This window comes from Mixophyes fleayi, chromosome 3, assembly GCF_038048845.1.
Source record: "Mixophyes fleayi isolate aMixFle1 chromosome 3, aMixFle1.hap1, whole genome shotgun sequence".
Lineage (NCBI taxonomy): Eukaryota > Metazoa > Chordata > Amphibia > Anura > Limnodynastidae > Mixophyes > Mixophyes fleayi.
Window position 1 is genome coordinate 281,911,668 of NC_134404.1, and position 25,907 is coordinate 281,937,574.

At 39.1% G+C, this 25,907-nt stretch overlaps 1 protein-coding gene across 1 annotated transcript in view; it reads left to right on the forward strand.

Moving 5' to 3' along the window:
* CRIM1 (cysteine rich transmembrane BMP regulator 1) overlaps positions 1-25,907 on the forward strand; it is a 568,056-nt gene that overhangs the window by 297,249 nt on the left and 244,900 nt on the right. Inside the window, exons 3-4 of the mRNA XM_075203677.1 lie at positions 12,784-13,026; positions 19,485-19,605. Coding sequence (XP_075059778.1) covers positions 12,784-13,026; positions 19,485-19,605 — 364 coding nt within the window. The remainder of the gene's footprint in view (positions 1-12,783; positions 13,027-19,484; positions 19,606-25,907) is intronic.

Below are 25,907 nucleotides of genomic sequence, written 5' to 3' on the forward strand. Positions count from 1 at the left end.
TTCATTTAGGGAAAGTATTATATATATATAGATATATATATATATATATATATATATATATATATAGATATAGATATATATATATATATATATATATATATATATATATATATATATATATATATATTAAGGGAGACTATTATATGTAGAGACTAATTCTACTCCTCCCACCTGGCAGAATAGTGAGTGTATCATGTTCCTATCACAATGTCAGACCTGTGTATAAATTACTATTAACTGGTATTGCTATGCTTGGCAGAATTAGATAGCTACATTTTAGTGTGAATAATTGGGTGAAAGTTAATTTGGGAAGAATCATGGAAAAAGTTTACTGTTCTTATTATTTGTCCATATAAGGCCCATGAAATAAAACAGTGTATATTCCAAATCTAATGTATTATCATACCACCTAAAGAAAGCACTATTTGTTTTGAACCCATAGAACGGTTACTTGTCTAGACTAAGGAATAAAAACATGTATAAAACTGTCAGATCAGTAAAATGTAAGAATTGGTCATGAATGGGTCACCACTCGGGATAAGAAGGTAGAAGTACTAAGAGTAAATTATCTACTGATCAAAGCATAGAATAAATAGGTTAGAGCAGCAAGATGCGTAACCTGTAAGGTGGAGGTAGCGTTATGTAGAACATCTTAAGTGGAGAAATAACATCACTTACCACTACTTGTGACATGTCAACTTCAGGGTGTTAAATTCGACTACTATCTCTCACCTCTCGGTAAAATATCTCTGACAACTATAAACTGCTTCCTCTTAACACCAGATACAACTCAATCTAACAAAGATTAGCCAGTGATGAGCATGTGATGACTCTGTGATGTCTTAGCATATTGTGATGTCATCAACCCAGGAGAGTGAGAGGCTGATGTTATAATATGGTGCAGTTATCACACATGTGGTTTAACACATAGACACATAGTAACCAGTATTAGATGAGGGTCGTTGTCTGATAGTATTTTTAACTCTTTTATTTATAAATAAATAAAAGAGTTAAAAATAAATTTATAAAACACCCAAAACATATAAAATCCACAACATTCCTTCTTAACTTTACCAGGTCATGCATTATATATGGCTCTTATGCTTTATGGGGCTCACGTTGAGTTTAACACAAACCGCTTTGTTGGCGTGTAATACACTTTCTTACATCTGAGCATGTGCACAAACCACGCGTTTCTCGACTAATACTTTGTGCTCTTGCGCAGAAGTAAAAATGCCTATTATATGCCAACAACGCAATATGTGATCAGCGTAACATAAACCTCTCTGTGTACACCAGTGCAAGAATGTGTAAATGATGGTCACCCCAAAATACCTACAAAATGGGTCTTCCCTGCCTTACCTACCCCATTTTTAAATTACCTACTGCTCAGAGCATAGAATAAATAGGTTAATGAAAGCAGCAAGATACGTAACCTGTAAAGCAGAGGTAACATTATGTAGAACATATTAAGTAGAGAAATAACATCACTTACCACTACTTGTGACATGTTGACCTCAGGTGTGTAACAATGATCTGCTACTTTTCACCGCTGGATAAAAGTACTTCAGGGTGTTAAATTCAACTACTATCTCTCACCTCTCGGTAAAAATATCTCTGACAACTGTAAACTGCTTCCTCTCAACACCAGATACAACTCAATCTGACAGAGATTAGCCAGTGATGAGCATGTGATGTCTCTGTGATGTCTTAGCATATTGTGATGTCATCAACTCAGGAGATTGAGAGGCTGATGTTATAACATGGTGCAATTATCACACATGTGATTGGTTGTTTGGTTTAACACATAACAACCACTAATATATGAAGCTTGGTCAGTTAGTGATAATTTGACGAGTGGAATTAAATGTTTGATTGGTGGCTGCAAGTTCCAGTACATTTGTGGTCATTACATTATGCTTTAAGCACTAATAAAAATGGGTGCGTTTCCTGTTCCTTTGCCCAAATTACTAAATTGGTGGTTCCACTAAAAAGTGAGTCTCACTTGAGCTAATTTAAACACAGAAATAATTGTTCACTTTGAGGAACAGAACTTTTTTTTATTAAAACAGTTAATGAACCATCAAATCATACAATATGCTGCCAAAATAACCCCCATAGAGGGTAAATGCCTAGCAAAAATCAGGTCTGCTGTAGAGAATCATGTTATGTCTGATAGCAAAACTGGATGTAAAGTAGCTGGCGTCTGTGTCCACTAATCATTGGTTCCAAGGGTCCTTGGGTCTGACCTGCTTACAAAATATATACCCAACTGTCATAGTCCTACTTTAGGGGGAACAAGCCCAGGTTGTCTTATGCTGGTGCTGTGTATTGATTTAGGGGGGATAGGGGTGCATGTGTTTTTAAAGATGTGAAAGACACAGAACTCATCATTCTCAATATTTGAATATAATGATCATCATTGGATGCAATTATTCATCAGACATACGTTAATAATGATAACTGCTGTATCCTTGCTCCAGATGCATATACCACACAACATTAAAACTACCTGTCTTATGCCGCCAAAATATCTCTGACCTGTACAGACATGGACTACACAAGACCTCTATAGGTGTCTTGTGGTATCTGACACCAAGACGTTAGCAGCAGATTCTTTAGGTCCTGTAAATTGCAAGGTGGGGCCTCCATGGATCGGACTTCTTTTTCCAGCATATCCCACAGATGCTTGATCGGATTGAAATCTGGGGAATTTGGAGGCCAAAAAGTCAACACCTTCAACTGTTTGTCATGTTCCTCAAACCATTCCTGAACAATTTCTGCAGTGTGGCAGGACGCATTATCCTGCTGAAAGGGAATACCATTGTCATGAAGGGGTGTGCTTGGTCTGCAACAATGTTTAGGTAGGTGGTACGTGTCAAAGTAACATCCACATGAATGCCAGGATCCATGGTTTCCCAGCAGAAGATTGCCCAGAGAATCACAATGCCTCCGTGAGCTTGTCTTCTTCCCATAGTGCATTCTGGTGCCATCTGTTCCACTTGTAAATGTCAGGCTTCGGAGAGGGCAGAGGATTCAAGATGCTCAGAAACCACTAACTGGTATTAGTGCTGCTGAACTAGGAGGTGAGAAGTCTAACATACCCCTGATGTTCCCACTGGAAAAGAGAGTTTGCTGACACCCGGTTGTCACTGGCTTGTAGAGGTGGATGTTCTTCCTCTGCCTGGGGCTCACCTTTCTATGGGCATCTTTTCCAACAAAATAATTTGCAATGTCTTGCCCTAAATTATTGCCCACAATCACCTCATTGGACATTCCTGCCATAACTCCAATTTCCACCAAGTTGTTACAATGGCCCAAATGCAACTGGACTTGGGCTGTTGAAATCTCTGCCCATCGCCCATCCACCAGCCTAAATTTAAAGTTCTTGTTGAGGATAATTCTTCTGGAATCCACCAACTCGGGCCGTACCAGGGTGATGGCTGCCCCAGAGTCCCTAAGTCCTTGGGCTTTTCTTCCATCCAACCTTACAGGTTGCAAGTGCCTGTAAAGGCGTCCTCCTGTTGTTTGCCTCAGATCTAAGCCACACCTCATAACAATGGACATTTGAGATAAATGGTAATTACCTTAACTAACACAAGCAAAATGACTTTTGCTGTCCTGTTATTTTCACACAATATGGCAATATTCTTTCTATTTCTAATACATGCAATATTGCAGGTAATAGCAAGGGCAAAATGTATCTAATAACATGAAATAATAATACACATAATACACCAATGATCTGGTGTATATGCTGAGACTGGATTAGACAAGGATTAAAAAGTACATTAAACTGTGTGAAATGGGTGATGAATAAAAAGTCCTCAGTCCAGTAGCACCCCATGTCCTCACAATTATTATTATTGTTATTATTATTATTATCATTATTATTATCTTTTATTTCTAAGGAACCACAAAAGGTCTGCAGCACAGTATATGACATACAGAAAGCAGTAATCCATAACACATTACATGAAGAGCAAAATACAAAGACTAGACATTATGAATAATCAAATATACAGCCATTAATGCAGATCAAATTATTTTAAGGGGCAGTGAGTGAGAATGATGGTAGTGTCCAGTGTGAAGTAGTCCTGAGCTTAAGAAAACAGGGCTAGGGAAGCAGGCCAAGAGGTACAGAGGGTGATGGAATAGTAGAATGAGAATAAAAGGAGGGCCATGCTCTTCAGAGCTTACATTCTAAAGGAAAGGGGGAGACACAACTAGCGTGGTATTGATTGGGGCAGTGGGGGTGAAAACCAAGACAAAGGAGGATAGGCTTGAATAAAGAAATGAGTCTTAAGGGCACGCTTGAAGCCTTTGAGACTAGAGGCTAACCTGATAGTAAATTGTTTACGTTTGTTGTGCATTATAAAAAGATTTAACCTAAAAGTAGGAAATTATAATGTATGAGAAGAATAGTGAATGACTATAAGATTTATTTTAAGTAATAAAGTTTTGAAGGAAATTAGTTTTAAAATTCTAAATAAATGGACTCGTACATCTCTTGATGCCAAGCAGCATAAGGGAGAGTGAAGAGTATATAATGAGTACTATAGGACTTTCATCCTGTAACTTGGTGTTTGGGGGAGAGCCCAGAATACCACTCATTTGTATATTGTCATTATCTGCAGATGGGATGGATGAGATATAATCAATAAGTGTCCTGATTGGCAGACATCCCCACATCTACTTACCAGCTGGCTAAAGTGCAGCCATAACAAGAGAAAAGTTGATCTGACCGTTAGTTATAGACCTTTGGCCAAGTGACCTCGTTGTATTATTCATCCCGGGACTACATGGGCAGCACAGGGTTGACTAGTGGTTAAATGTTTTAGTAGATAACACATTGTCCAGTTATCTGTGTACAAAACCATTGGACCTTCCTTCTCCATTCTACCTCTAGAGAAAATCCAGTGTCATTAATACACCCCAATATTATTAATGCACCCCAATATTACCAATAGTACCAATACACCCCAATATTACCAATAAACCCCAATAGTACCAATACACCTCAATATTACCAAAACATCCCAATAGTACCAGTACACCCCAATATTACCAATACATTCTAATATTACCAAAACATCCCAATAGTACCAGTACATCCAATAGTATCAGTACACCCCAATATTACCAATACATTCTAATATTACCAAAACATCCCAATAGTACCAATACACCCCAATATTACCAATACATTCTAATATTACCAAAACATCCCAATAGTGCCAGTACATCCAATAGTATCAGTACACCCCAATATTACCAATACATTCTAATATTACCAAAACATCCCAATAGTACCAGTACACCCCAATATTACCAATACATTCTAATATTACCAATACACCCCAAAAGTACCATTACACCCCAATAGTACCAGTACACCCCAATATTACCAATACATCCCAATGTTACTAAAACATCCCAATATTACCAATACATCCCAATAGTACCAATATATCCCATTATTATTAATACATTTCAATATTACCAATGCAGCACAGTGGCCTAGTGGTTAGCACTTCTGCCTCACAGCATAGGGTTCATGAGTTCGATTCCAGACCATGGCCTTATCTGTGTGAAGTTTGTATGTTCTCCCTGTGTCTGCATGGGTTTCCTCCGGGTGCTCCCGTTTCCTCCCACACTCCAAAAACATACTGGTAGGTTAATTTTCTGCTATCAAATTGACTCTAGTCTCTCTCTCTCTCTCTCTGTGTCTATGTTAGGGATGTTAGACTGTAAGCTTCAATGGGGCAGGGACTGATGTGAATGAGTTCTCTGTACAGCGCTGCGGAATTAGTGGCGCTAGATAAATAACTGATGATGATGATGATTATATGTGACATTATTGTGTTAGGGAAAAAGAAGAAGATTATTTTTAAACTTAATAAGCAAAATAAATGTGAATGATGACAAAGGTTTTGTTTCTTTTTTTTTTTTGCAACACCTCAATGTGCAGAATTATGGACCTTATAAAGGGTATAGATCATACTTGCCAACTTTTTTCAGATGGCTTCCGGGAGCTGCGGGAGGGAGGTGGGCGTGTAGTGGGCGGGGCTACGGAAACCGTGTCATTTTAGCCCCGCCCACGTGACGTAATGACGCAAATCGCACCATTTTACAGCAGGGGACGGGGCCAAACGCCGCGATTCCCAGTGAATCGCGGCGTTTGAACAAAATTCTGCCCACTTCACTAGGAAGTGGGCAGATCAGGGAGATTGCCACACTCTCCCGGGAGTCCGGGAGACTCTCGCAAAATGCGGGAGTCTTCCGGATATTGCGGGAGAGTTGGCAAGTATGGTATAGATTGCCATGTGTGTGTACAGGTGTTGGCCTGGACTATATGCTGTGTACTTACTTAGCAGTCCCTTGTTGGCCAGTATGCAGTTCAGCCCCGTTATGAGCTGTATATATTGCATAACTCATCTGACCAGTGAACAGTGCAGTCCCCATTTCACTAGTTTAAATGCATAGCCTGTTTGTTATTCGCTGTATTGTATGATGTGCCCCCTCCAATGTTTCAGTTTCCATGCATCTCTTATTCACACTCCTAGTATTCTCTTACATACATATTGCCAGCCTGCACAGATCTCACTTTGCATGGTTGTGTTAGATGAGTCATTGCAGCAGCCATTCATATGGTGAGAAATACCATATTACACACACCCGTTACAAATCCATTTCCTATCCTGTCACCTGTCTTTTGGACATTTTAAAAGGTCATCCCCTGGCTGCCTTGTGAATAATATGGACTTGCCTAAGCTGCTACTTTATGATTAATTATTGTAAATTAAAATAATGCCAATACATGATTGCAGTTATCATCATAAACAGCAGCTATTTATATAGCACCACTAAGTTATATCTGTAGGATAATGTCATGAGCACTACAAGTTTACGCACATATGGAATAACACTTAATATGATAAGCGTATGTTCACAGCTCACTGACTCTGCCCTATTCATACTTACTATGTATGCGTGGTTAGAGGTGTCCGACACCATAGGTGCACAAAGAGACAGTGAATTAATCTAGCTGTTGGTACCTTTAATTGTAGCTCGATCATTAAATATGATTGCAGCATTACTTGACATAACTATAATATGACAAATACCCAATCATGACAAAGAACCATAGCAGTATAGAGCCAATCAATATAAGGAGGTTCATGTAGAGTTGGACACAAATAGCATTTTAAGTGTATAATCTGCCATTTTTGTTTTGGCGCGTGCCCATAAAGCAGTAGTTACTGTTGTGGCCATATGTATAGTCACATCGTGCACTTATGACCGCTTGGGCCTCTTCTGATTGTTGAGGCGGTGTGGCGGAAGGAGAGGGCATATAAGGGCGCGTTGGAGCAAATGCGACTTATGTAGACTGAGACTTGGGTGCATATGAAGGGGACGGGAAACTTGCGGGTGGTCGACCACTGGTGTAAGTTACAAACTGATAGTGATGTCCATCAGATTAGATGCATCTAGCTCAACATACCCGTGTAAGATGTATCTGCATATTAGACGAAAATGTCAGACTCTGAGGCCCAAAATGTGAAGTGATGTATTTGTGATGTTACTGAGTTAAATGAAATCTGCTGACATGACTCCTTCCACAAGATATAAAGTACTCTGCACTCAAACTTCCAACTAAATTTACCATTGAAATTACCTGTCAATTACTTGTGAATGAATTATTGCTGATTAAAAACGATTAATCTCGTCAATGAGCACATTAATTGCAGGTAACCCTCACTTACCTGTCAGAGAACCAGTGTTGTTAGAGGGTTCCACGGGGGTGCTTAGTTCAGTCAATCCACATTGGACAGCTTTGAAACAGAATTGCTCTGTAACCGTAAAATGCATATATGCATACATTGTACAACTTGCAAACATACAAAATGATTTAATTGTAATGCAAGAGGTAGCGTGTGTCAGGGCCATCTTTTCTATTGGGCACGATGGGCAGGTGCCCAGGGGCCCCACGGGCAAGGGGGCCCCATAGGTAGAATAAATAATCCTGCAAAAGAAAAAACCTGCAAAAAAAACCTTCAAGGGTCACTGAGCAAGTACATCTATCTATCTCTATCTCTATAAATCTATATCTGTATCTCTATACACATATATATATATATATATATATATATATATATATATATATGTAGGGAACCCGGTGCACTGCTTCGCCCGGGGGCCCATAATGTTGTTAAGATGGCCCTGGCGTGTGTGTTCAATTTTAAACAGCTGACCTGACAACCAAAAGTACATCAAATAGATTCAAGTAGTTTGTTGATTTTAGCTAAAAAAATAACAATGTACCATAGTAATAGTAATTAAAATATATGCATAATATCCCAAGGTTATTATGTAAGGATTTTTAGACATGTGCAGGACTCCGTAAACACGTATGCAGTATGGTAAACAATTTTAGCCATGCAAGGGTATATGGTGAGAAAAGGGGTAGAAAATCCTACCACACACAGTTATGTACAGTATATTACAGTACTACTTATTTAGTATAAAAGTGATACTTTGTAATAAAACATTCTTGTATGTTATAAATCCATCTGGCAAGGAAAAGGTAACACACCCTTTGGGGCATTTTCAATTGTTGGCAGTTTCCGCCGCGGAAAAAGTATTACCGTTATTACGGTAATACTAAGCCGGAGAAAAGTACCGTAATAACGGTATTTACGCACACTATTACAGTCATTACGGTAATAGTGCGCACGCCGCGTTACTTTAGGCAGTAACGCCAACAATTGAATATGCCCTTTAGTGTTTAGGAATAAAATGCTGCTTCATATAGAATCCTCTGCTGTTCGCCAGCTCATTTCTTTAGTATACATTCTGATAGGACAAGAAGATGTACATAACTTTCTATGCAGAATATAAAATCGTTGTCGGTTTTGACAAAAGTAGGAGTGCTTTATAAATCTAGTGCTATCCTGTAATATGCTACTGAAAGTTTTCTTTGCAAGCTTTAAAAGCAAACGCAGTGCTGCATAGAGGCATGTATTAGCATAGTATGGAGAAAACCCTCTCCATCTCATTGGGATTTCTGAGACATTGCTTGACTGTGCGCTACTGAATACACAAGTACAAACCGTTTGCAATTCATATTTGATTATGTCCCTGATCTATGATGTTCTCCTGTTTCCAACTCATTTGCTGCTTATTTCAAAAAGCATTAGTGAAAAGGTTCAGTGAAGACTGTCTTTTAGTTAGTCCAAGTCTTCAGTGTTCACCTAACATAACATCAGTGATATTTGTGCGCCGATGAATCATTGTTTTAAAAGAATGGCTTGTTTTGCTCTTGTCAAGCTTGACATGTATACTTTGCAAAACATTTATTATTGTAGGTGAAGCAAAGCAGGGAGAAATACGCTACTATTAATTAGTGTCTACTCACTCCTGTCCGTATCGACCACATGAACAATAGTTGAAAACGCATAAACAATAAAACAAAGCACACTTTTGACACTTTCTATATAGTATGTTGTGCTCTAACAGTTGACACAGTGTAGCTATGTAGGGATGAGTGGACAGCAAGGGCATGACACGTGCCATCGACTTGTCCAAGTAAGGCAAGAACGAGGACCATACAACCTGCAGAGAGCTGTTGAACATAGCACAATGGGTCAAGTATTTTAATAACACCTATTAGAAACACCTCAAACTGCCATGGGAAGAGGTTATACTAATTTGGTAAAGATACCCTACAAGACTGAATGTTGACTTCAGTCTTCGCAATTATACTTCTTCGTTCAATGTGAAGGACGAGAAGACACAATCTAGGTGCATCCCTTCTCTTCAGAAGTGTGTTCTTTGCAACAAACTCTGCTGACATAAGCCGGTTTTCCCTCAAGGGCAAAGCATGCCCATGTTAAACCTGTTAACCTGTGAGTTAGTTTCTATTAGCATATATATTGCTATGACCATCATTATTAATATTAATGGCTTCAGGTATAACTGTTTGCACCCGTCGGCTTAATACAAGTTCACGCTATAGCACGGTCATGCTTCTTGTCATCGCTGGCATGATGAAAATAATATTTTGATGCAAGTTCTGGAATCTGAAAAAAAAGTATAGTATTTTGTCTAGGTCTGATCTATCACTCAGATGTCAGCTTCTGTTTTAAACGCTGACAAACTAGCACTTTGGATAATGTTTACATATATAGTACCTTCATTTTATCTTTAATACTAAGCTGTTCTTGTAGAAGCATAAAATACAGCAGACAAAGACCAATCAGTCCATATATTTTGTCCGTTTTAGTCTCAGAATAGACACGTGTTTATTCCACACGTTTAAATTCCATCACTGTTCTCACAACACCTGGGGGTAAATGTATTAACATGCGGGTTCTTCAACACCCGCGAGTTCAGCATCTTCGGCGATTAAATTTAAAGCGTCGCTGCATTGTAAAGGGAAACCTTTACAATGCATCTGCTACCCTTTCAGTCAAATAATATTTTCAGTATGCCTGAGGATGTTCTCCAATTTTAGACATTGCCACCTTTTACTATTATTATTATCTTTGACTTATAAGGCGCCACAAAGGATCCGCAGCGCCGTACATTACATATACAGAAAACAGAGAACCAAGACACAACATGATACAAAAATATATACAAACACAGGTAACAGGGTAAAGCAAATCAGATTATTTCTGGGACAGATAGTGAAAGGGATGGTAGAAATCAGCGAGAAGAAGGCCGAAGCTTAAAAAACAGGGAAAACAGGGCTAGCGAAGCAGGCCAAGAGGTACAGAGGGTGATGGATTAGTAGAAGGAGCACACAAGGAAAGAGGGCTCTGCTCATGAGAGCTTACATCCTAAAGGGAAGGGGGAGACACAAATAGGGTGGTACTAACTGGGGGAGAGAGCCAGGACAAGGAAGTCATGAGGAGGACTGATAGACTTGAATAAAGAAATGAGCCTTAAGGGCACGCCTGAAGCCTTTGAGAGTAGATGCTAACCTGAAGGAACGTGGAAGATCGTTCCACAGCAGGGGAGCAGCCCGGGCAAAGTCCTGAAGACGAGAGTGAGAGGAGGTGATCAGTGAAGTAGTGAGGCGGCGGTCACAGGCAGAGCGGAGGGGGCGGGTAGGAGTGTAGGTAGAAATGAGATTGGAGATGTAGGGAGGGGAAGATTGACTAAGAGCTTTAAAGGTGAGGGTGAGGAGTTTAAATTTAATTCTGTAGGGTATGGGGAGCCAATGTAGCGACTGCTGGAGGGAGACAGCAGAGATAGAGCGGTGGGAGAGAAAAATGAGGCGGGCAGCAACATTGAGGATAGACTTAAGAGGGTCAAGGCGAGTAACAGGGTTACCATCATGATAACAGTGTTATTGCTGGAGACAACCCTGCTAGTGGTAAGTCACAGTAGCTAAGCATTATGAATGAGGAAGCCTTTCTAAAGCATTGCAGCTGTACTTGTCCTGCCACAATATCTGTTCTGCTATTTTTTCTTAGAATGACACTTTTTAAACCTATTCATGTTTTAAAATATTTAATAACCGATCTATTGTGGTAACAAATGGCAGTAAAATGTCAGACTTATGGCCGCTATCAGGGTTCTAATGATAAATAGCCCATGAGATTCTTAACTATTTTTGTATCCCCATTGGTTTCTGTTTTATTAGTATCCTTCTAAAGGTGAGATCATTTCTTCTCTTGTCAATCACAGGTATTGCTGTACAAAAAAACCCTTTCATTTGGAAAGAGTTGCTGACATTTTTCATGGTTGTCACCAGGTTGGCAGTTTCTTTATTAAAATAAAAACACTGGTTCAATGCAGTAGATAGACAGAAAAAACAAAAAAACGTGTAAGTGATACATGTAATGGACAGAAAACAAATGGGTAAATGAGGGATACCAAGCATATTTAAATCAAGGCCTTCCACATATGTGTCTCATGCATTAATTAAATAAAATCCCAACAATGTCAGGGTCATATATACAAACAAGTTAACCCGTGCATGATACTCATGCATTCTAGTCAAATCAAGCTACTTCAGGTGTTAAAAAGGTTCTTGTCATGCATTTGGGCCATAGCCCAGGCCTCAACCACCAACCACTCCCCACTGTCACCCCCGGCAACCACCAACCACTCCCAACTGTCACTTCTCCTTCAAGAAATATATATATATATATTTTTTAAATCTTTATAAACACTTTTACCAATTAACAAATTAAATTAACAAATTAAAAACATCTTAGTATACCAAATTTCAGCCCTTTCTGAATTTTTTTTTCCACACACACTAAGAATTTAGTAGGTCAGTGTATAACTCCGCCAAACAGGTGCCGCTGCAGCTTGGTTTTATTTTTTCCACACACACACACAGACAGACAGACTAACACATGCCACTAGACATTTATATTATAGATACTGGATTTCCCTGGTTGCCTGTAATTATGGATAACATGGCTGCCAGGCAACCACCCCGGTTTGTCTAGTGATGGCGTCGGCCCTGGCTTTCTGTGTCCCCTAATTACGTTAACCACTAAAAGGTATTATTTATGTATATTACTATTGCTTTCTGCTACCAAAATGATCTTTGATCTTGCATCTATCTACTGACACTGTACCATATGAATTAATAAAAAATAACTGATATACTATACCGCTGTAAATGTGAGACCAAACCATACATTGAGTCTACTCTTTTATTTTTAGGGTTTGATTGGTAAATGATGTTGGACAAAATTGCTTAAAGTTTGCAGACAGGATGCGTTATCTAATCACAATCTCCCTATTCTTTTATTGCAGAAGAAAAACCCGACTGCTCAACAGCCCGGTGTGAGGTGCAGTTTTCTCCGCGGTGTGCAGAAGACTCAGTCCTCATCGAAGGCTACGCTCCTCCTGGTGAATGCTGCCCACTGCCCAGCCGCTGTGTGTGCAACCCAGCGGGATGCTTACGAAAAGTCTGCCAGCCTGGTTACCTAAACATACTGGTGTCAAAAGCCTCAGGCAAGCCAGGGGAGTGTTGTGACCTGTATGAATGCAAACCAGGTAAAATAGGTAATTTGTTATTTCCCAGCCTCTTAGATTAGGTCCTGATATAAAAATTAACACTCAAATGATGGCTGCATTTACATATCCTGCTCACACTAAAACACTTGTGACTGTTTAAGTGGAGCTATTATGCATATCTATTAGAGCAGTCATATAACCACCTTAAAGTGTGATCTCTGCTTATGAAAAGTGTCAGAAGTTTACTACGCAATCTGCGCATTATTTAGTTTTAATGCAACTCACATTGTCCCTTCCCTAACTGTCAATTGTTTAGTAGCATTTAACCTTATACTGAAAAGGTTTCTACTAAATTACTAAATGTAAAGTTGATTTCACAGCCTTTATTGTAGAAGCTGAGGCTTAAACACACAATTAATGTTTCTAGAGTTCCAAGGTAAAAAGCTTTTGAGTATAGTAAATGAAATTGCATTTAGAGGGAAAAGGAATGCACTCTAAATTACACCTTAGACCCTGTTGCATAGCTTTATAAATAGCTGAGGATAGCAAGTGCTTTTACTCTTTATAAACAATGGAGTTGTTTATTAAAAAATACATATTACTGCTCTGATTACGAAAAGGGCATTTGCTTTTATAAGTGTTGTAGCTATAAACAGTTTACAAAACGTTTCTTGTGTATAGAATGTAATGAGATGGCTTCAGTAATTATTTATCCAAAAATAAATCTATTTGTTACTTATTTGTTCTTGTCAGTGGAGATGCCAACAACATATTAAATGAATTTTATTGTAGTTTGGGGTCCTTCGGCAGCAAATCAGTTAATAAATAAATTCAATTAGGAGAACAGGATTCCATTTGAATTTGTTTTTTTACATGTTATTAACAAATTAAAATGAGAAGCCACATCTAGCATGAAGTTTACATGCACGGTCCGTAACACCTTAGCAATATTGTAATGTATTACACGTTTTGTGTTATGCATAAACTTGTCAGTCAGTGTTTGTTAATGGGTCTAGGGTTTGTCCTCGGAGGCCTTTTTCTCTATCGTCAAAAGCATTGACGCACAGAACAGTGTTTCCAAGCTAATACTCTATGGTATCTATGTATTTATACTATGGCAAATTAGATTGTTTTGTGTGTTCCTGCAACTGTATTTTTGATCTTTTATTCCAAACAATTGCAAACAATTAAGGAACAAATAATAGGTGGCTTGTCTTCAATGGCAACTCACGAGGAACATTTTCCAGTTATCGTCATCATCATCGTCACCATTTATTTATATAGCGCCACTAATTCCGCAGCACTGTACAGATAACTCATTCACATCAGTCCCTGCCCCATTGGAGTTTACAGTCTAAGTTTCCTAACATACAAACACACAGAGACTAGGGTCAATTTGATAGCAGCCAATTAACCTACTAGTATGTTTTTGGAGTGTGGGAGGAAACCGGAGCACCCGGAGGAAACCCACGCAAACACAGGGAGAACTTACAAACTCCACACAGATAAGGCCATGGTCGTGTAATTATATAGTGCAGTCCACTAGTATAGTTTATGTGGCTCTCACATTTCATAGTCTAAGTAGACAATAATATTACTGGTGGTCAGACATCTGAGTTATATAAAGTATTGCCAATCATGCTACCATGGCCAACTTAGGCTTCGGGTCCAACAATGGACCCCCTGGTGGTGATAATGGCCAGTATGAGCCAGCTAACAATAGTTTCTTATCAGTCTGTCTGTTTACCAGCAGTTGCGATACTGTGTTACAAATTACCCTAATTCATCCAACATGTGCAATTACGCATGCAGTTTAGCCAATCAGAGGAACCATGTGCTAAGGTCAACACTTGACAGAGATACCGTCTACAAACCTTGGGACATATACCTTTATCTTATACAACTTATCTTTTTAGTATCTCTTTTTAAATTAAAAATACGGTTTTGGACTGCTAACAGAATGCATCAGCTTTAAGAGCAACTTTAGGGATGAGTGGGCCATTAAAGTTGGGTACACACAACAATTTTTTTCAGTCAATGATCATGCCAATCACACAATCAGCAACCGTTAGGTCAGATATTACATTAGAGTGCACGCTCCCGCGATCATGTTTTATTGTACCAAAGCACATTGTATCATTTGAGTTGATAAAGTGACTAAATATCACGATTGATGATGGAATTATATCGGGCAAATGTGAAAGTGTGTACGCACTCACGACCAGCAGCGTATATATATATATATATATATATATATATATATATATATAGATACATATATAGATACATATATATAAAACTGTAAACAAAGATTACACTTTGTGTATTTGCTCAGTATAAAACAATCAGAAAATATTTTTCAAATCTGAAAGCTTGTACTGATTTGTTTGCACAATTTGGATCACTTTATGTTTCATTGTTCAATTGTGTTTCTGTTTTAAATTGGCGCCCTTCAGCGACACTGACAGCATTTCAGCAGGTACTACACTACAAGTGTTTGAGTTAATCACTGCAAATGTTCTAAAACATACTGAAATCAAAATATACTCTTTAGTAGAGGATACGTAGAATAATCCCATTATTTAACACTGACTCAAAGCTGATTACATTTGTTAGCATCAAAGTTTTATGCATGGTAAAGACATGCCATAGAGATGGAGCTGACGTTAGATCACAGTCGTCAGTGCGATGTCACAGCTAGCAGAAAAGGTGGGATGATGCTCTCTGTGATTTAGGGATAATTGATTGAGCTACATGCTTCAATCACGGTTGCTGTTGCTATACTACAAATATTTTACTGTGGCTTAAGTCTCTATAGTTCGGGTTCTAGAAGCTGAACTGTTTGTTACATTGCTAAACAGGGGAGCCCCTTTTGTACCGCCCACAGTGTCACTTCAAACATCCTGCCTCACCTCTGCAGGTCCTCCACACCTGCAGCCTCCATGATCTATGCTAACTGGGATAGTACCGACACCATTGGGGGGGGGGGGGGGGGGCAGGAGTGCTCTGCCTGTCACCATACTCCTAATAGAGTGGTTACAGGAGCTAACACAAGTAACTGATGTATCACTCTGTACTTCTTCCTGTAGGAAGTCTGGAGGTGGAGGAAGTCTCTGCTCTCTGAGATGAGCTACTCTTCTTGCCTTATGGAAGAATCTGTCCTTTTAAATCCCTAAATCACTAATAGACAAAAGCATGAAAGACCAATATCTGTCTTAGATATATGGTCTATCCACTGATGGAACAGGGTGACTTTTGTGAAATTATGAATGTTCCACTCCATAAACAACTGCTTGAAAGTTAACTAGGTGGAGAAAAACTTTTGAAGATTGCCTTTTCTCAGCGTGCCTTCAAGTTCACAGTTTCTCTGAAGCACTGAAATGTGTGATGTTTTTTTTTCCCGCTCTCTGATGTTTCTGTATGGATTGCTAGCACATTAATTCACAGCTATAGATGCTATCACAGTGAATGCCAAATGAATCAATAGAAATACTAAGCACTGGTTCCTCATAATCTTAAGAAATACAGCTCATATGTATGTGTACGTGCCAGAGACGCTCCCATTGGAAGCGCGTGTTCTTCCAGCAGCTTGTTTGTTTGCTCACTTTAAGAAACCTGTAACTCTTTTGTGAACAATAAGGCAGATCCCTTATTTTACCCATACTGATTCAGCAGTTGATACAATTATAGTAATGTAGTAATTGCTCTCACATTCATTACTTGCAAACTTTCTAATACAAACTGTAAACATTATAATGGTATATATTGTTAACTAAAGGCTTTTATGATCTTCCTAATTGAAAATGTATGGGCATGTCATCTACTACTTGGTAGATGGCCGTCATCGATCTGCTGCAGTAATCACATTCATGTTTGCTGGACATTGGGATTAGAACTCCCAGAATACCAAGAGAGAAGGAATGTCTCCTACAAGGACACTTACTAACCTGGAAGGTGGACAGGGACCTGCCATCCACCTCAATGCTCACTGAGGGCCTCATGTAAAGTTGGACGCAGTTTACGTTTAAAACACGAACGAAAATTGCATTAAAATAAGACACGACTTACATGGGTACGTTGAGCCAGATGCATCTAAGCTGATGGTCATCACTTTCAGGTAGTAACTTACACCAGTGATTGAGCATCCACAAGTTTCCTGTCTCCTGACAAAGACACACATGAGTCTGTCAATATAAGTCGCATTTGCCCCTTACACACCCCCTCCTTCCCCTGTTCTGCCCCTTCAATCATAAGATACAGGGCAGCACGGTGGCTAAGTGGTTAGCACTTCTGCCTCACAGCACTGGGGTCATGAGTTCAATTCCCGACCATGGCCTTATCTGAGTGGATGTTTGTATGTTCTCCCTGTGTTTGCGTGGGTTTCCTCCAGGTGCTCCGGTTTCCCCCCACACTCCAAAAACATACTGATAGGTTAATTGGTTGCTATCAAAAATTGACCCCAGTCTCTCTCTCTCTCTATCTGTGTATGTATGTTAGGGAATTTAGACTGTAAGCTCCAATGGGACAGGGACTGATGTGAGTTCTCTGTACAGCACTGCGGAATTTGTGGCGATATATAAATAAATGGTGATGATGATGATGATGATGATGAAGTGGCTGTAAGCGCAAGATCTACATATGGGCGCGAACGTAACTAGTGCTTTGTAGGCACGCACAGAAGTAAAAAAGCGCAGTATGCACTGAAAACGCAATTTGCGTCCAACACTACTTGATCCCCTGAGAAGGCAGGGGCATGATGATGTCATGTGTGCTTTATTATGTCATAATGATGATGCCAATGACATCATAAAACTGTGTTCACTTCTTCTTTTCATACCTCCCCTCTGCATCTCCTTGAGGGGAGGGATAAAAAGTAGGTAAGAATAACTAAACAATACCCCATGTTATCCGACCACGTGTGTGTGGCCAAATAAGAATTGCATCTATTAAAGACAGCAGGATTGACCCCCTTGTTTCTCACATTACGTGAACCAGTCAGTGTGTTATTTTCCACCTCTCATTTTTATTTTTTTATTTATTTATTTTGCTTCTACATCAAGGGTAATATGTCATTGATGGAGAGGTGCACTGTAAAGACAAATGTTGAGATTGCAAGGCTGTAAGGCTACAAGACTTAGCATTGTTATCCCAACCCATTGATAACCTGACAGTCTGGCTTCCCTTTCCAAAGCATCTATCATTCTATATTGAAAATGTGTCATACTTTGCAAGCGAGAAATGAGATGTGACTTTCAAAGGAATCCATACTTAGCAATATTTCTTTATGACTTCCTAAAGTAAAGCGTTTAATACTAATAAATCATTTGCAAGTCAGAAGTTATAGAACAGCTCACTTCAAAAGACTAAAACTGTAAAAATGACCCCAATTGAAAGACCTTGTAGCGGGAGTTAAAAGATAAGGGACAATTCACCAGATGCAAACAAAGGGATGCTGCAAAGGAATTTAGAAGTTGACAGTCTCACAGAGATGGATAAAATTAAAGAATTGCAAATTAAAAATACTGCACATCCATTTTTCATTGGGCTAGGCTTGAGTGTTTGCTGAAAAAAAGTCCAAGGGCTAGATTTACTAAGCTGCGGGTTTGAAAAAGTGGGGATGTTGCCTATAGCAACCAATCAGATTCTAGTTTTCATTTATTTAGTACCTTCTACAAAATGACAGCTAGAACTTGATTGGTTGCTATAGGCAACATCCCCACTTTTTCAAACCCACAGCTTAGTAAATCTAGCCCCAAGTGGTATATTTACTAAGCGCCTGTTCAGGCATTTTCATTTACTTAAAAGAGCAATTTTATTAAAGACAAAACCCAATGGGCTTAAATAAAATAAATAAATTTGCTATTTTAAAACATTACGGAAAACCGCCAAGGAACAACGCTTAGTAATATACCTCCAAGGGGTAAATTTATCAAACTGCAAGCTTCCAGTGGGTTTGAAAAGTGGAGATGTTGCCTATAGCAACCAATCAGATTCTTGCTATCATTTATTCAGTGCATTCTTCAAAATGACAGCTAGAATCCAATTGGTTGCTAAAGGCAACATCTCCACTTTTTAAACCTGCCGGAAATGCGCAGCTTGATAAATGTACCCACAAGTGTTTACTTAAGACCAAAAAACTAAATTTAAATAATGGGGTGAAAAAATACAAATTGCAACTTTTATATATAGCATCAATATATTCTGCAGCACAGTATAGTCAATGAGATTAATTTAAACAGATGATGAAAAAAAAGGTAGAATTGAATGAAACATACATATAGAGTTTCTATCTAGTGTTGGATAAGGGTCTGTAGTTCAGTACTCTCTAAAAAGTTTTCCGTCCACATTACATTGTGAAATACTAAAATTGGGCACTACTTAGTATAATATTTCTTCTACAAGAACAAATGTAAAAATAAAGGTATATAGGTGTTGCATTGCTTGTTGTTTTATACAGGTGTGTGAATATTTGCTGAAACCCCTTTGTTCTCTTTAAGTTTTCAGTGTGGATTGCAGTACGGTGGAGTGCCCTCCAGTGCAGCAAGTTGTGTGCCCATCTGATAGCTACGAGACACAAGTCCGGCTGACGGCTGATGGGTGCTGTACACTGCCAACAAGGTTTGTCACCAACTACAAGTTGCATTGCTTCATATTTATAGGATTAGGTATGCAGGCTCATTGTTGGGGGGGTCGTTTAAAGGTTTGTGCTATTTAGTAGCTTTGATTCTATAAGTCGAAAAAGTATTTTGACAGAATATTTTAAGATTTCTAATACAAATCCTCAGGACTGAGGCATATAGACACTGTTATAATGTGACATTCAGAAGGTTTTAACGACTCTGTAGTATGATTGAATGGGGAATGTGGTCAAGAGCAGCGCTTCAAAGTGCTTCAGTTGTGAAGTTTTTGCTTGCAGTTCTTCCCTAGCTGAAGCACCAGTGTGTGACAGGCAGGTGGCATTTACAATTAATGATAAGTGTCAGGGGAGTGTTTAACATCCTTAGAATCTTTTACTGGTCGGAAAGCTGCAGCATTCTAAAGCACACCATAGCTCTTTGGGTATCACATAGTACAATTACTGTCCAGGTACAAGTGTATTTGGGATCTTCCAACATGACGGAAGAGTTACATATAAAGGAGGATATAAATGTGATAATAAGATGATCAGCTCGTTGAAAGCACAGACAGACAAAGTAATAGAGCCAGGGCCACAGGAAAATATTGCCAGTCAGAGTGAGTGAGTTGGAGTGTGTCCAAGGTAGTGGATACCTACATAGCATGGAGTAGCTGCTGGTATTTTCTTTAAATAACCTACTCTGCAAGGGAAACTGATGAATGCATGAATTAAAATTGATTGAAGTACCGCAAGTAGTGCTGCCGTTACATTGTCAGCGGCTATGATCCATTATGCTAGAACAGAACAGTGGTTAAACATTAGTACACCCTAACTTCATCACCTAGAATAGGGTCAAGGCCAGATAAAACAAAAAACAATTTTCATAACAGGGTCCATTTTCTGTGTCGCACCATACACCCTTCTCTCCCCCCACAACCAGCCATCATAGCAGTCCATGGTCCCAATTCCTTCCGCTTTTATTAAATTGTATTTATACAAGAAAATAATACACCCTCAATTCAGGACATGGTTAAATATGTGACAAGTAAATTATAAATATACAAACAGTTAAATTGATAATCTCATGAACCGAGTGATGATCTCATGACTTCAGTGAGTAGAATTTATGAAGGATATTATATCTATATTGTCCTTGTCGGCTCCCTGCCCTGACATTCAGTCCATCACATGCCACTAGGATGCACCTCTAAGCTATTGTATTATTATAGTATACGTGAATAATATGAATAAGACTGACAAGCATTTGGTTCAATATATAGACAGACAGACACACTCATTTTTTTAAACAAAGGTTAATAATAATAATAATAATAATAATAATAATAATAGCAATCTTGTAAATAGTTGCTTCTCCCAAGTGCTAAGAAAATGTAGGAGGTACTTAAAACCTGCCCCTGAAGCTTGATAATATTTTCATTAGTTATATACAAAGGGAAAATTAAAAAATAGGGTTAGTGTTACTTCAGATAGAGCAACCTTAGACAACAACAGAAACAAATAAAAATAATCATAGGTAAACCGAGGGGGAGGGGGGGGAGTTTCCTAGTGCCTGGAAACCCCCTCCAAGCCGGGGGCACTGTATAATTGAGGTGGCTGGACCCTGACCCCACTTCACACAGCTCTGCTCGAAAAGAGTAGTGCACGCAGCATTGTCCATGTATATTATGGGGGATAGGAAGAGTTAGAGAGCAGCCAAGCACTGTCTAATTTTATAGCCACGCCCCCATGCATGCTGGTCACACCCACTGGCCACGTGGTGTGGAAACCCCCCTCTACAAATCCTGCGTTTGCCTCTGTCAATGATGTGCAAACGCACATTATACCATTTGAGTAACATACCATTACAATAATGGGTATTGTTTTCCGATGAGGACTGTGTAAACAGACACAATTTTGCTTGTTTTTTCATAACACAGGAACCCTAGCATAAAGTACCTCTGAGATGTAAAAGTCAGTCTCATGTGTTTACTGTGGATGCTCTGGGTAATAAAAACCTCTATTATTCAGTAAATTTGTATTATCAAGTGTTTGTGACTGTAAATAATCTGAAATTCTCAACTATGATATAGCCATAATAAAGGGATTGTTAGAAGTGTAGATCTTCTATAATTGTGTGTTTTCTGTGACACACTGGAGCAATATGCATAATTCATGTTTAGACATTCTAGGATAGAACATTAAGTGTCAGCTACTAATACACATGCCAAATTACAGTAATAACTTCCCTTTACCTATAAAGCAAGCTTATTTAGAATAAAAATGGTCATGGTTTTGTAGTTTGTGTATTTTCAGTTTCATTTACCTTAATTCGTGTTTGTCTACTCTAAAGCATTTCAAAGATAAATAGCAGCAGTTTTGGGGGAATCTAAATGAACTTAATATAAAAATTGTAGAACAGTAAAAGAGGCTTTTAGAATTACCTGGACAAATTCAAGATTTATATCTTTTTATGCTGTAACAATTTTAAAATTCTAAATAACATTTTACGTATCTCAGCAATGTTGTTTCTTAATGGAATGACTGTTGGCAAAAAGCCAGGCACATCATGGGCAGGGAACAGTATGGTAATAAAGTAAGAGGGAGTTTTACATATTATTAGCAGCCCTATCGTGATGGGAGAGCAGGAGCTTGTATGGGGACTAATGATTAGGTAAATCGCCGTTACTGTTGAGCATGCAAGCATGGCTTTTCAATCACAAGGTACAAAAAAAACCATTTCCGCATCACGCAACCCCAGCAAAAATGAGTAACGGGAACAGTCAAGAAAGAAATTAGGGATAATTCACTAGCATTGTGTTTTCTGTATAACAGTAAAAAGAAACTGCTTGTAGCTCACATGTAATCCAAAATAACGAAGTTGAGGTATTTTGCAATGCATTAATCATCTCTGAGACAGATTTATAACCTAGCTGTTAATAGCCTAATTTCATAACATGCTGAAACAGAAGCTCCAGGGAGAGTTTAAGATACGACTGGTCGGTAAATCTTAAGCCCGATAGCTAAGAGAAAGAGGAAAAGGAGGACAGGAAAGAAATACACATAAACTGCAGCAATTAAGGCACAGCCCCACTTAGTAATGTATATTGGATTTGCAATAAAGAAAAAGACATGTAATTTCATGTCTAGATATTTTTTTATGGCTTGTTCATAGTTCAGTAGATATGTTTAATAACTTTTCAAATTTAACCCAACAGAATAAAAGCAATAAAATATAAATAAGATATGCAATGCTTACCGCAAGTTCAAATGATGTATTCTAATAGACAATAAGTACGGGGTGCATCATAGCTAACTCTTTCTGACCACCAGGGCAACATGTTAATTTAGGGCTCCCCGCTAATATTGGTGTCACCAAACAAATTATATTGGTACATCTGCCATTGGTAACAGAAGGGTCAGCCATATGGAAATCCTCTCCATCATCATCAGCAGCAGCTATTTAGCACCACTAATTCCGCAGCGCTGTACAGAGAACACACTCACATCAGTCCCTGCTCCATCAGAGTTTACAGTCTAAATTCTCTAAGATACACACACAGACCGAGAGAGACTAAGTTCTATTTTCTAGCAGCCAATTAACCTACTAGTACAGTCAAGTCCATAAATATTGGGACATCGACACAATTTTCATATTTTGGGCTCTATACACCACCACAATGGATTTGAATTGAACCAAACAAGATATGCTTTAACTGCAGACTTTCAGCTTTAATTTGAGGGTATTTACATCCAAATCAGGTGAACAGTGTAGGAAGTACAACGGTTTCTATATGTGCCTCCCACTTTTTAAGAGACCAAAAGTAATGGGACACTCGACTCAAAACCTATTTCATGGACATGTGTGGGCTATTCCCTCGTTATTTCATTATCAATTAAGCAGGTAAAAGGTCTGGAGTTGATTCTAGGTGTGACATTTGCATTTGGAATCTGTTGCTGTCGACTCTCAATATGAGATCCAAAGAGCTGTCACTATCATTAGGCTGAAAAATCAAAACAAACCCATCAGAGAGATAGCAAAAACATTAGGTGTGGGCAAATCAACTGTTTGGAACATTTTTAAAAAGAAAGAACTCACCGGAGAGCTGGTGGTGTATAGAGCCCAAAATATGAGAATTGTGTCGATGTCCCAATATTTATGGACTTGACTGTATGTTTTTGGAGTGTGGGAGGAAACCGGGGCACCTGGAGGAAACCCACGCAAACACGGGGAGAACATACAAACTCCACACAGATAAAGCCACGGTCGGGAATTGAACTACTATGGTCAGGAACTATGGTACTATAATGTTCTTGAAGCCATACCTATGACTTACAGTTAGATCACAGGAAACCTGGTTGGCTGGCTGTAGACATTTTACAGGCAAAATAATACAAACCCGCCACATTTGACACTTTAGGCCACAGTCCTTTCTATTTGGTTATCTTACTACGGCACACAGAATCCGCTGAGTGCCATGGAAGTCCCAAAATATATAGTTCATAAACAATTCTTAGCAGGGTATAGAAAAAATTAAAATATATGTCAAGTTAACTGAAGTAACTAAGGCCCTTATCAGTTACATAGTGCTAAGATTGTATATCCTAGTAAAATTGTCTGAAGTTCACTTAGAAGTACAACTTTGGCATAAAGACGCATTAGAAAATGGCCAAGGAATTTATCTGTAGAGATTTATAAGATCTATATAGATCCAAATGAGGAACACTTTTAAGAACAGTGACAATTGGGTAAGTTTACCAGTAACACATGTTAACTAAATAGCAGATTGCTTAAAACATAGCTTAGAGATCTCAAATTCATACTGCCTTTCGCAGACTTATCAGAGACCCAGCAGTTTGGATAGCATTGGCTTCATATTATGAAGCTAGAAACAGAAAGGCACCTTAAATATGAACTTAATAGGTATTAGGTGGCACAGTGTTAGCAGTCGCGGCGGCCGTGGGCACCGCCGCGACTCTCTGTGTCCTCCTTTGGGCGTCCCGGCCGTCACTATGATGACCCGGACGTCACTTCCTGCATCTTCTGACCTTTGCCTATTTCTGGACTCTGAACCTGTGCTTCTGACCCTGATCTATTGCCTGAACCCGGATTCTGAACCTCTGCTAGTGACCCTGATCTTACGCCTGTCCCTGGATCCTGAACCTATGCTTATGACCTTGACCTTTCTGCCTATACCTGACATATCCTTTGGTGCCCTGTCCAGTCCGCTGACATCTGGCCTGCCACTACTCCATGTGCAACCTCCTATACCTGTGCGCTACCGTGTAAGCATAAACTCATACTACTCTGAGCATAAGACCTGGGGGCATCTGAGTACCTGTGAGCACAACCAGTCTCTACGGGAAAGGCTAAAGGTGAAGACCTCTTCTACCTGTTCTATGAGTTTATGCTGAACTGGTGGCCATAACAGACAGTAGTTAGCATTGCTGCCTCACTGTGCTGGGTCCATTGGTTCAGTTCTGACCAAGGCACTGTCTGTGTGTATGTTTGCTCCATGTTTTTGTGGGTTTCCTCAGGATGCTTCGGTTTTCCACAGTCTAAAAACATACCTGGAATTTAATTGGCCTGTGACAAATTGGACCCTAGTTGGTGTGTGTAGGTGTGTGTGTGTGTGGGGGGGGCAGGGAATTCGCCCTCTAAGCTCCAATGGGGCAGGGAATGATGTGAAAGATCCAATATTCGCTGATAAGCACTGTGTCTTATGGTGACTCTATACAAATAAACAGTAATAATAGGTTTGTGCAGTCTTTAAAAGCCACACTATTTTTCCCCTTTAGTGAAATGTAAGGCAAACAATTTAAAGAAATCTGTCCCTACTAATCCTGGTAATACAGGTACCGCCCACATCTCATTTGCCCTGATAAGCTGGGGCATAATATGGAAGCTATAGATCTGTCACCCTACATTAGGTGATGATGTACATCTGTACGAGCTGTAGAAATGAATGTCAGCTACAGTGTGTAATCTGTTACTGGGGTACTACAGAATAGAACTTGTGACTTGGTCCATCCAGTTGGTGTTATTGGGAACATTCCATATACATGTTTGTCCTCACATTCTCTTATCTGCCTGTCTGCTGCGTGAGGCAAACAAATACAATAATTACATTGCCATTTCATTTGAAATCCATGTACATCCCCATTTTATGTCCCAAAAGTGAGCAAACTAGTACAGGAGCTGAATAACGTAAGCCCAGTATGTTCTGCAGTCGTAGCTCCAAACTGTCTGAATTCACAGATTCCTCTGGGTGTTATCACACAACAACAGGCCTGTAGCTCATACAGG